We start from the raw sequence: 12127 nt of genomic DNA on the forward strand, positions 1-12127 counted from the left end.
ACATTAACAAAGGATAAAAATCATGTGATCTTATCAGTAGATGAGGTAAAAGCATTTGGCAAGATACAACATCCATTTAGGATTAAAACACTCACTAAAATGGGTATAGAAGGAAAGTACCTCAACATAATAAAGGCCACATGTGACAAACTCTCAGCCAATATCATACTCAATGATGAAAAACTGAAAGCTTCCCCCTAAGATCAGGAACAAGACAAGGATGCCCACTCTCAGTACTCTTACTCAACATAGTGCTGGAAGTCCTAGCCAGAACAATCAGGCAAGAAAAAGAAATGAAAGGCACCCAATAGGGAAGGAAGAAATAAAAGTGTCACATTTTGTAGATGACATGATTCTGTATATAGAAAATCTTAAAGACTCCACCAAAAAACTACTAGAAACGATAAACAAATACAGTAAAGTTGCAGGATACAAAATCAATGTACAAGGCCACTGCTTCCTGTATACTGTCAATGACAATTTCTGAAAAAGAAATTAAAAAAAAACAATTCCTTTTGCAATTGCATCAGAAAAAATAAAATACAAAGAAATAAACTTAACAAAGGATGTGAAGGATTTATATTTTGAAAATGACAAAGCATTATTCAAAGAGATTGAAAAAGATACAATGAAATAGGAAAATATTCTGTGTTCATGGATTGTAAGAATCAACAGTTATAATGGCCATATTACCCAAAGCAATACACAGATTTAATGTAATTTCCATAAAAATCCCAATGTTATTTTATATATATATTTGACATAAATATATGTCATCTGTGATTATAAAAATATATATATTGATATCAGAGAGACAGGAAGAAGGGGAGAGAGAGATAGAAACATCAATGATGCGAGGGAATCATAGATAGGCTGCTTCCTGCACAACCCCTACTAGGGATCTAGCCCACAACCCAGGCATGTGCCCTGACCGGAAATTGAATTGTGACCTCTTGTTCATAGTTCAATGCTCAACCACTGACCCATACTGGCTGGGTCCAATGTCATTTTTTAAAGAAGAAGAACAAAAATCATCAGATTTGTATGGAACCACTAAAACCCCCGAATAGCCAAAGCAATCCTGGGGAAAAGAACAAAGCTAGAGGCATCACACTCCCTGACTTCAAACTCTACTCTCTGTCTACACTGAGTGGCCAGATTATTATGATCTCTGAACGCGTAATAATCTGGCCACTCAGTGTATATTTATATAATAGAGGCCCGGTGCATGAATTCATGCATGGGTGGGGTCTGGCCAGCCTGGCCAGGTGGAGGGGACATGGGCGGTTGGCCGGCCTGCCTGCTGGTCAAACTCCTGGTCGAGGGGACAATTTGCATATTAGCTTTTTATTATATAGGATATACACTGAGTGGCCAGATTATTATGCATTCAGAGTTCATAATAATCTGGCCATTCAGTGTATATATATATATATAAATAGGTAATTTGCAAATTAGCTGGGCATCACAACTGGCTCAGGAGGAGGCTGCATCACGACTGCTCATGAGGAGCTGTGTGCACAGATGGGCCGGAGGGGACTGCGTGCTGCCCCCACCCCAGCGGACACACACCAGGGGTGGGGGCGTGCTCCGAGTGGCCATGGCTTGGAGCACGCCCCCAGTGGGTGGTGACAGCGGCCGGAGCGAAGCAGCCTGGGTCCCAGATGCCTGGCGGGAGCTGGAGCAAAGCAGCCCGGGTCCTGGAGGGTGGCAGCGGCAGCCGGGGTGAAGCAGCCCAGGTCCGGGGTGCCAGAGGGAAGCCGGTGCCAGCAGCCAGGGGAAGGAAGGCCTATTCTTGCACGAATCTTCATGCATCGGGCCCCTAGTAAAGCTATAATAATCAGAACATGATTGGTACTGGCAAAACACAGACCAATGGAACAGAATTGAGAGTCCAGAAGTAATACATTTTGAAATCAGTAAGCATAAGTCTTACAACTTTTTTTTCCCCAAGTTGTTTTAACTATTCTTGGTCCTGTGCAATTCCATATGAGTTTTAGGATCAGCTTTCTATTTCTGCAAAAAAAGGCTATTGGGGTTTTCTTTGTGTATTATTGCCATTTTAACAATGTTAAATCTTCCAGTCCATGAACATGAGATGTATTCCCATTTATTTAGATCTTCTTTGATTTCTTTCAATGATGTTTTATAGTTTTCAGTCTATAAGTTTTGAACCTCTTTTATTAAATTTACTTCTATATTTTATTTTTTTCCCAATGCTATTGAAAGTGGGTGGAACAGTCCCCCCCCCCCCATTTAATTTTGGGTTGCTCGTTGCATATGGAAAATACATCTGACTTTTGTATGTTGATTTTGTAAACTTGCAAGTATGCTGAATTAATTTCGTAGCTCCAACAGTTTTTCTTGGTGTGGATTCTTTAGAGTTTTTAATATTTATATATGTCATCTGTAAATATAAATAAATTTACTTCTCCCTTTGCAATCTACATGCCATTTATTTATTTTTCTTGCTTAATTGTTCTGATAGAATTTCTAGTATAATGTTGAATAGAAGCGGTGAAATCAGACATCTTGTCTTGATCTTAGGGGAAAAGCTTTCAGCCTTTCATCATCAAACACAGTGTTAGCTGTGGGCATTTATTTATTTTAAAACCTTTCTGTATTCCAATTTTGAAGTAACCAAGTGAAACTGCACAATTTAGAAACCTAAGCACATTCTCTGAATGTCCACCAATCCCCAGAGATGATTACTATGCATATCTTGAAATTGATCTTTAAATGTCCTTAAATTTTTTCCCCAAAAATATGACCTACTAGTATTGTCTATATTACTAAAACAGACAATAAAACCTGATGTCTTCTCTGAATATTTCAGGTAATGGGAAGTTGTCTTGGTTACCATTCTTCTTGGAACCAAGCATTTTGAAATGTGGCTGATTATTTTAATGTGTGCTTTTGTTTTAAATTGCAGATTGGTTTTGTCCTTTATCCCCCCAGTGGAGGTCCTGCATGGGATCTACTGGATCATGACAACATTATGTTTCTCACCATATGCTTTTGTTGGCATTATGCGTTCACCTTTATCATCATTGGAGGGATTTATGCTTTTGTCATCTGGTAAGTCAGTGATTTTTTTTGTTCATGGAAGTTCTATTCCTTGATATATGATCAACAAGACTTGATAGTATGAACTTAAAATTTTAGGGGATTTCATTCCTTAGCATTCCACCAGACAGAGTAATATAGAAAACTATCTGCAAACACGGAAATTTCCAATAGAAAGAGTATATGCTGGCTTAAAGTTAGAATAGCTCAGCAGTGTCTCTGCTGTGCCTCTGACCTATGACTCACCCTTCAACACACTCTTCTGTGCCTCCATGCATTTGCATATGATCTTTCCTCTTATGAATGGCCCTTCCCACACATGCAGTGACTGAGCCCTCTGTTAGCCCAGGTGTATATCAATTATAGCACTTCCCAAGCTTGGTGTCAATTAAAAAAAAACATATATATATTTTATTGATTTCAGAGAGAAAGGGAGAAGGAGAGATAGAAACATCAATGATGAGAGAGAAGCATCAATGGGCTGCCTCCTGCACACTTCCTATTGGGGATCAAGCCCGAAACCCAGGCATGTGCCCTGATTGGGTTCATAGGTAGGCACTCAACCACTGAGCCACACTGGCTGGGCTCTTTTTTTTTTTTTTTTTAATGAATAGTTTGTTGATTTTCAGAGAGAGAGGAAGAGAGTGAAACATTGATTGGCTGCCTCCTGCATGCCCCCTTCTGGAGATTGAGCCTATAACCAGGCACGTGCCCATGACTGGGAATTGAAATGGAACTCCTTTGGTATACTGTACAATGCCCAACCAATAACACACACTGGCCAGGGCTGGTGTTATTTTTGACCAACATGTTTGTCTCCCATTAAATTTGAGTACCTGATTAATTTGACACTATTCTAATACTAGAGGCCCGATGCACAAAGATTCATGTAAGAATGGGCCTTCCTTCCCCTGGCTGCCAGCACTGCCTTTGCTCTGGCCAGAGCCACCTTTTTGCTCTGGCCTGGAGCCACCTTTCCGCCTTCCCACGTTGCTCAGAGACCCAGAGCTGCTGGGGCAGTGTGGAATGCCTGCGTTGTCGCCATGGTGACAACGCAAATGTCCTGCCCCACCCCCCCACTGCTCAGTGCCTGTGTATGTAAATCAACCTGCCATATTTGTTGGGTTAATTTACATACTCACTCCTGATTGGCTGGTGGGCGTCGTGAAGGCACGGTCAATTTGCATCTTACTCTTTTATTAGTGTAGACTAGAGTCCCAGTGGACGAAAATTCATGCACTGAGGAGGTCCCTCAGCCCAGCCTGCCCCCTCTCACAGTCCAGGAGCCATCAGGGGATGTCCTACTGAAGGCTTGGGGAGTGGGCCTAAGCCCCAGTCTGGCCTCCCTCTGCAGGAGGCAACCGGCTGACCAGGGGAAGGCACCGCCCCCATCACCCCCTCACTGCTGCTGCCACTGCCAGCCAGGGCACTGTGGCTGCAAGGTCTGAGCCCCGGGCCTCACAGCTGCCAGGGCTCATGGCTGCTTGTGCCCACGGCTGCCTGAGCCCCAGGCCTTGCAGCCACTGGGGGGGCTCACGGCTGCCTGAGCCCACAGCCCTTGCAGTCGTCACTGTGGCTGCCTGCCCTCAGCCCTCGCAGCCACACCATGGCTGTCTGCTTTTGGCCCTTGCAGCCACTGTGGCTTTGTCTGGAAGGATGTTTGGAAGACATCTGCTCTAATTAGCATATTACCCTTTTATTAGCATAGATTTCTAAAAGTAAGATTCTGTACATGTTTTTACAAGGATCCTGATACAATGTTTTATGATGAGTGAGGAGCAATAGAGGAGATTGATAAGAACACATATTCCTAGTTCTGTTGTTATCAGCTGTCTGACTTTGGGCAGATTAGTTAGCTATAATAAGTCTCCATTGTTTTGCTTGCAAAATGGGGATAAATGTAGTACCTAAATAAGATCATGCATTTAAACTGCTCAGAACATAATAAGAGCTCAATGAAAGTTATTCTTATTGTTCTTGTTCTTCTCCTGTATAAAAAATGTGTAAGTATAAACTCTATGGGGAGAGACAGATAATTTAAGTACAGTGCAGTAAGTGGAAATAGTAGAAGAAGAAAGCACGATTGGAACTCAGAGGAGGCCTCCTCACAATTGAGAATTAAGCTGCAGTTTGAAGGATGAGTAGGACCAGGAAGGGGTGAACATGGGTCCTCTCTCCAAGGTAGCCAATGCCAAACCACAAGTGGCCTGGCTGATCCTAGCTACTAGGCATGCCAGCAATGCGTAATCCTTTAGACCTCAGCACTGATCGAAATGTTCTTTATCTGCAGCCTTCATTATGGTAGCCATGAGCTTCATGTGATTATTGAGCATGTTGACATGTTCCTAGTGTCACATTAATTTTAATTAATTTAAATATCCATATTCATAGTGGCTACCATATTGGACAGCACACATCTATCAGGTTCCCTAGATTCCTAAATTTCAGCAGCTGCTTTTGGCCTAGTGGGGTCTCAACCTCTGCCTCCTATCTTTCTACTCTCAGACCCCTAGCTTTCTACTCTTCTCTTTAGACTTGTCCCTCCCCACCCCCCTCACTCCCCCACACCGCCACCTCTCCTGCTCTATGCTTCTTTGAGTTTCTGAAGTAGCTTTGGTGCTGGTTCTCTGAGTAAGGAAACCATTAAGAAAAGGTCTCCCAGATGTCTCTGCTAGGCTTTGGGTCAGCCCACTGTGATCCGTAGTTGCCTCTTTAAGTGCTTTGGGTGCTGGGAAATTTTATCTTCTCATTGACTAATTTCTATGAGTCCTATCCCATTCCCCCAAAGTTTGTGCATGAGCTGGTGGTTAAGGCTAGCTCTGCTATTGAGTGAAACTTGGCTTCTTCCTCTGTTGTTCTAGGCTGACATCTGGGCCTCATCTCCTTAGGGGCTGGGCAGCCTCCAAGACCAATGCCAACATTCAGGGAACCTCTCTACAGCATGTCAGCTCCCTTTCAGAGCCCAAAGAAGACTACTGTCTCTTCCTGTTTCAGAAACCTTCAGACCCTTAATAATTTTCATATCCACTTACAATTCTCTAGGAATGCCATGTTTATTTTTCAACCTCTGCCTCCCCTCCCTTTAACCTTTGACCTTGTAGTTCCCTCTACCTGGCATATCAAATTAAATGCCGATCTCTTCTACAAAAACTACTGTGATTATCCTAGCCCTTGCTTATCCCCTTCATGAGTTTTATATCACTTTAGTCTCTACCAAACATTTGAACAATTGTGATCTTGTGTGATGTTTGTGCTTAGCTCATGTTAGTTTTAGCTGTTAGATTGTGTTGCCTTGATGAAAATACCTTTTTCATATTTCTCACAGTTCTTGGCACACTGTCAAACATATAGTAGGTGCTCAATAAACACTTAGTTTTAATAGATCTGTTTCAGAGTTATTTGAATACAGGCTTCATTTGTTCGGAAATCATGTTTTATATGCTTTTCAGTTTTGTTCTCATATTGCTCTTGAAAATATAAGACTGGGAGCTCATGTTCTGACATTTTGATATAAACTTAAGCAATAGCTTAAAAAATATCATAAAGAGTTAGTACTGTACTGACTTATAGTGAGGTCACATGGTAGGCTAATTCAGTCCTATAATCATAAGGCTCTTTGAAAGTCTCATTGTCAGGGTTTGACTGTGGAATCGTTTATGACTCGGTGAAAGGTGAAGGATTTTCAGGACATTGTATGTTTGACATAGCACAAAGATTACCATGGCAGCAAAATGGAGTTATGGAACCTCAGCTCTTTCCCTCCTCCTCCCCGCGCCCTCCCACCTCCAAGTCTCTGAAAAATGAAGCTGTACTTCCCAGTTTTCCAAGACAAAAGGTTCAAAAATTGCTTCATCCAGTCCTATGCCTGCAGTCTTGATTATGACAGCTCACAGAAGTAACTTACCTGTTTGGAAATCTTATTACATGTTTTACTAAATTTCATATTTATTTTTAAAAATATGTTTTTATTGATTTTAGAGAGGGAGAGAGGGATAGAGAGAAACATCAATGATAGAGAAACATCAATTGGCTGTCTCCTGCACGCCCCCTATTGGGGATTGAGCCCACAACCTGGGCATGTGCCCTGACTGGGAATTGAACTAGGAACCTCCTGATTCATGGATTGATGCTCAACCACTGAACCATGCCAGCTGGGCTAACTGTCATATTTAAACACACCTGTTGCACAGAACTATTTCAAAAGCCATTCTCTATGGGTTGAGAAATATTGCCCATTTTTGAAACTGTACAACTGATGGGTTCGGGCTACTTGTCACTACTTGAGCCAATTAAGCACAGACAGGGTTGAATCATATATGAGCATTTATTCCAATAACTAGAGGTTCGGTGCACGAAATTCGTGCACAGGGGGCGTGTCCCTCAGCCCAGCCTGCACTCTTTCCAACCTGGGACCCTTGAAGAGATGTCTGACTGCCGGGATTGGGCCTAAACGGGCAGTTGGACATCCCTCTCACAATCCAGGACTGCCGGCTCCCAACTGCTCACCTGCCTGCCTTCCTGATTGCCTCTAACTGCTTCTGCCTGCCAGCCTGATCACCCCCAACCACTCCCCTGCCAGCCTGATTGATGCCAAACTGCTCCCCTGCCAACCTGATTGATGCCTAACTGCTCCCCTGCCAGCCTGATTGCCCCTAACTGCCCTCCCCTGCCAGCTTGGTCACACCTAACTGCCCTCCCCTGCCAGCCTGGTTGCCCCCAACTGCCCTCCCCTGCCAGCCTGGTTGCCCCCAACTGCCCTCCACTGCAGGCCTTGTCCCTCCCAACTGCCCTCCCCTGCAGGCCTTGTCCCTCCCAACTGCCCTCCCCTGCAGGCCTGGGTCCCCCCCAACTGCCTTTCCCTGCAGGCTTGATCGCCCCAAACTGCCCTCCCTTGCAGGCCTGGTCCCTCCCAACTGCCCTCCCCTGCTGGCCATATTGTGGCAGCCATCTTGTGTCCACATGGGGGCATCCATCTTTGACCATATGGGGGCAACCATCTTGTGTGTTGGAGTGATGGTCAATTTGCATATTACTCTTTTATTAGATAGGATAGAGGCCTGGTGCACAGGTGGGGGTTGGCTGGTTTGCCCTGAAGGGTGTCCCGGATCAGGGTGGGGGTTCCCTTGGGGTGTGGGGAGGCCTGGGTGAGGGGCCTGTGGTGGTTTGCAGGCCAGCCACGCCCCCCAGTGACCCAAGCATAGGCTGGAAGCAGGTATCTGGGATTTATTTATCTTCTATAATTGAAACTTTGTAGCCTTGAGCGGAGGCCAGGGCAGGCCAGGGTGGGGGAAGCTTGGCTTCCTCCATCTCCAAGGGCAACCCAAGCCTCCTGCTTGCTTCAGCTCCATGGCTGCCACCATCTTGGTTGGGTTAATTTGCATACTCACTCCAGATTGGCTGGTGGACGTGGCTTGTGGGTGTAGCAGAGGTATGGTCAATTTGCATGTTTCTCTTTTATTAGATAGGATGCTGGTAGTATGGGAGAGCAGCAGATCATCCACAAAAATCTGCTCTCCAATCCCCTATAAGCCAGCTGTTCATATTGGTTAGGACAAAGATTACATGGGAAAGTAGGAATTAGAGGCATGGGGAAGTAGGCAATGGGGATTGGGGGCGAGACTCCATATATATATATATATATATATCTATATATATATATATATATATTTGGCAACAAGATTGTTAATCTTTCCATGATATTAGGAAGTTATTGAATGAGAATGGACTGCATTCCAAGGTTGACACCCAGTCTAAGGCTGATTGCCAGGTACAAGGTTGACTCCCATGTCCCAGGGGTGTACAACTCCCAGCCAGGTTAGAATGTCCTTTCTTCAATCAGAACAAGGCAATCATGGTTAATAGAGCATGATTAATATTCTACTTTTGACCCTAACATTTTCAGGTTGGTTTTCCAAGCAATGATTCATGTGAGCTATTTTGAAGAACAAAATATAGATGACACAATGCCAGGTATATGATAATTTGACTTCTGGGAGTTTGATTTCCAGATAGATTCTGGAAGTACACCCAGAGAAAGAGTACACTCTGCTCTTCCTCATATTAATCCAGAGGAACATATGCAAACAAAAGCCCAGACACACCTTGACTGTATTTCCCTGAATTTGCATCATTCCAGGAACTAGTAATTATTGGCACTTCATTTTCTTACGCCATCCCTCAGTCTGTACCCAGTGGCCGTTTTTGCATGTGCCAATACCTAGAGCTACAAGGTACAGATAGAACCTATTTCAAATATCTGAATATTCATCTTCATGGCTTGAAGCAATAGCAGATACAATCCAGAGAGGAGGAAGGGGGGACAGGAAAAATCAGTAGGGTCTGTGTTAGCAATTACTTTGTAGTAAGTAGCTGTGTCTTTGTTTTATTTTTTACAAAACTTATCAGGAATGAATCTAAGAATAAATTAACTAATTAATGCATTTCATTTAGCGTGCATTGAAGTTGTACAGTGTGGAAATAACTGTGTGGTTTTTTTTAAATGACACAAACGCTGTCCCAGACGTTAAGACTATTAGCCTTTCATGAGGACAATGCCTTGAGGAGTTGAGGATATTGGAAGCCGCATCAAATGTCAATTAATAATCAAGACAAGTGATTTTGAGTTTTCTTTGGCTCTTGATGAGTCAACAGATGTTACTAAATACTGCTCAATGGTTGTTATGTATTGGAGGAATTAGTGTTGAATTGGAGGTGACTGAAGAATTATGAATTATCTATGAATAGGTGAGTGATATGAACTCCTGGCAGATTGCTTCAAAGGCCATTGATTTACCAAATGTGTGTTGAGCCACCATTACGTGCTAGACCTGTTCTAGACTCCGGTTGGGATTAGGGCAGTGAGTAAGATGAGGTCTCTGCTCTTATTATTCTAGTGGGACCCTCATATTCTAGTGGGACCCAGAGCACAAGTAAAGACAATGTGTTATATTGTAAATCAGAAGACGTATTAATCAATAAGCCAAATTTATTTGGAGTCCCTTTCATTTCTCTAGTGCTAGCGGGCCCAGAGGAAATCTTGCTTCTCAAATTCTGGGGCCCAATATGGTAGAAGTCTTTCCTATTTATATGTTTTTCAGCCCTTTGTTTTCCAAATTTGGAACAAGACTTCCGGACCTTCTGAGAAAAAGTCCCGTGTGCTGGGACAGGGCCATGAGACCATATCTCAAGGCCTGGCCTGGCGCCAGCACTGACAACTCTGTCTGGGGCATAGTTTGTGGCCTCTCTGGAATGGGAGTAGCAAGCAAATGTTTATAGAAGCCAGAATAGCAGGGTTAAAATTTTAAACAGCAGTTTTTACCCAAGATGGAGGTTACTATGCTTCAAATGCATATGGATAGAGGCAGACCAGACCTTCATTAGAAGAAAAAGAAAGGCAGATAATAAGGGTAAAGATGCAGACAGGCTAGGGAAGTTTTTCATAAAATGAGAATGATTTTGATGATTTGGTTTATCAAGTTTGCTTGTATATTCCCATGTAATTCTGGAAGTCAAATATGTTTTATTGATATGGTCACAGTACAATGTCTTTACAAATAATCTTGCACAGAAAAAAAACCTTTTTCTAGATCTTAATACATCAGAGAAAGGGAAAGCCTGCTGAATTTTTGCTCCTAAGAAGCTTAGTACCTTCCAATGTAAAAAATTATAATTGCTGCTTCCCCCAATCCTACAGATTCTCTTAATCTATGAAAACAAGGGTGGAGTGCACTTCTAACTTGGACCACCATGTGCGGTGGGCAGCCTGTGGCCTGCACAAAAGCACCTCTCTGAAGGCTCAAGTAGGGGCTGCAATAAAGCCCAGATTTGACATGGGGAAGGAGATACCTTTATGCACTTCCTTTCAGAAGAGGGTTCCTGCTTATAATACACAGCTGGGTGCAGACTTGGAAAAGCTTGGCTGAGCTTGGTTTCATAAGGCTTCCTACAACCCAGAGATTGTCTTGTTTGTTTTAGAAATGATAAAAGTTCTGAATAATTTATTAGGCATCTTCTGATGTGTAATCAAATAATCATGCTGTGCATTCAGAAGCTACTTTGGATCTGTTTGCTTATTATACCTTACTTTAATAAAAAACAAAACAAAAACCACAGTTTTTAACTGATGAACCGAGTGGATCTAGGGACAAGGAAGCATGGAACAGAGTGGGGAATCTCGGAGGGAAGGTGGGGGAGGGTGGGTGGGTGGGAGGTAATTAACCAAGGACATTGTATGCATATATCCATGGCCCTTGGACACAGACAATGGGATGGTGAGAGCCTGGGGCAGGGAGTGGACTGGAGGGGGTCAATGGGGAAAAAAAAAGGGACAAATGTAATACTTTCAACAATAAAGAATTATTTAAAAACAATAAAAAATACATAAAAATTTCAGGTACATCCAAAGCTAAATAAAAATGATTTTCTCTTTTGAGGTGCCTCTCCCATTTGCACAAATAATTTGGAGTTTGTTATAAGTACGTATTGCTCTGGGTTTTTAATCTTAAACAACATAATATGAAATGCCTTTCATTCTTCTCAGGTTGGTTAAATCTCGACTTAATAGGACCTGCCCCTCAGAAGTTGGACTCCTGAAAAATGTTGAACGAGAACAAGAATCAGAAGAAGAGATGTGATTTTGATGGGCATCTAGTCTTTTTGGATGAACTTTTCCTTTCCTTTCTTTCTTTTTTCTTTTTTTTTTGCATTGTTTTTGTTCATAGTTTTGTTTCTTGATCTTTTGTTTGGCTAAGGATCATTCTTGGTGTACTGGTTGTATTTTGAATTTTGTTAAAGTATTTGAATATTAATGTTTTATTTTAGGTTTGAAATTACTTTAGATGATAAGTTCATTTTGCACATCAGCCTTGGTATTCAGGGCCTATAGTGACTCTTCCAAGGTCATCTAAAGTTTGATGCCCATGATATGACAAACATTTGTTTTATTTGCCTTATACATATGCTTAAGGTTCTTGGGATTGCTACCATTTGTACTTGTTAAAAATGGGATTACACATGTTTGTCTTGTTGTTGCAATGATAAATAAATGAATACCTCAAATCTT

The 12127-nt window shown here is 42.5% G+C and overlaps 1 protein-coding gene across 4 annotated transcripts in view; it reads left to right on the plus strand.

Moving 5' to 3' along the window:
• The window catches only part of TMEM45A (transmembrane protein 45A), a 110991-nt gene extending 98864 nt beyond the window's left edge, over positions 1 to 12127 (plus strand). For 3 of the 4 annotated variants that reach the window (XM_028136596.2, XM_054714043.1, XM_028136595.2), the window contains 2 exons: positions 2933 to 3078; positions 5928 to 6420. In XM_028136596.2, coding sequence (XP_027992397.1) covers positions 2933 to 3078; positions 5928 to 6078 — 297 coding nt within the window. In that variant the 3' untranslated portion in view covers positions 6079 to 6420. Of the gene's footprint in view, positions 1 to 2932; positions 3079 to 5927; positions 6421 to 11605 lie in introns of those variants that run through there. The other variant, XM_008159649.3, reaches the window with a different exon arrangement.

This window comes from Eptesicus fuscus, chromosome 3, assembly GCF_027574615.1.
Source record: "Eptesicus fuscus isolate TK198812 chromosome 3, DD_ASM_mEF_20220401, whole genome shotgun sequence".
NCBI classification, from domain to species: Eukaryota; Metazoa; Chordata; class Mammalia; order Chiroptera; family Vespertilionidae; genus Eptesicus; species Eptesicus fuscus.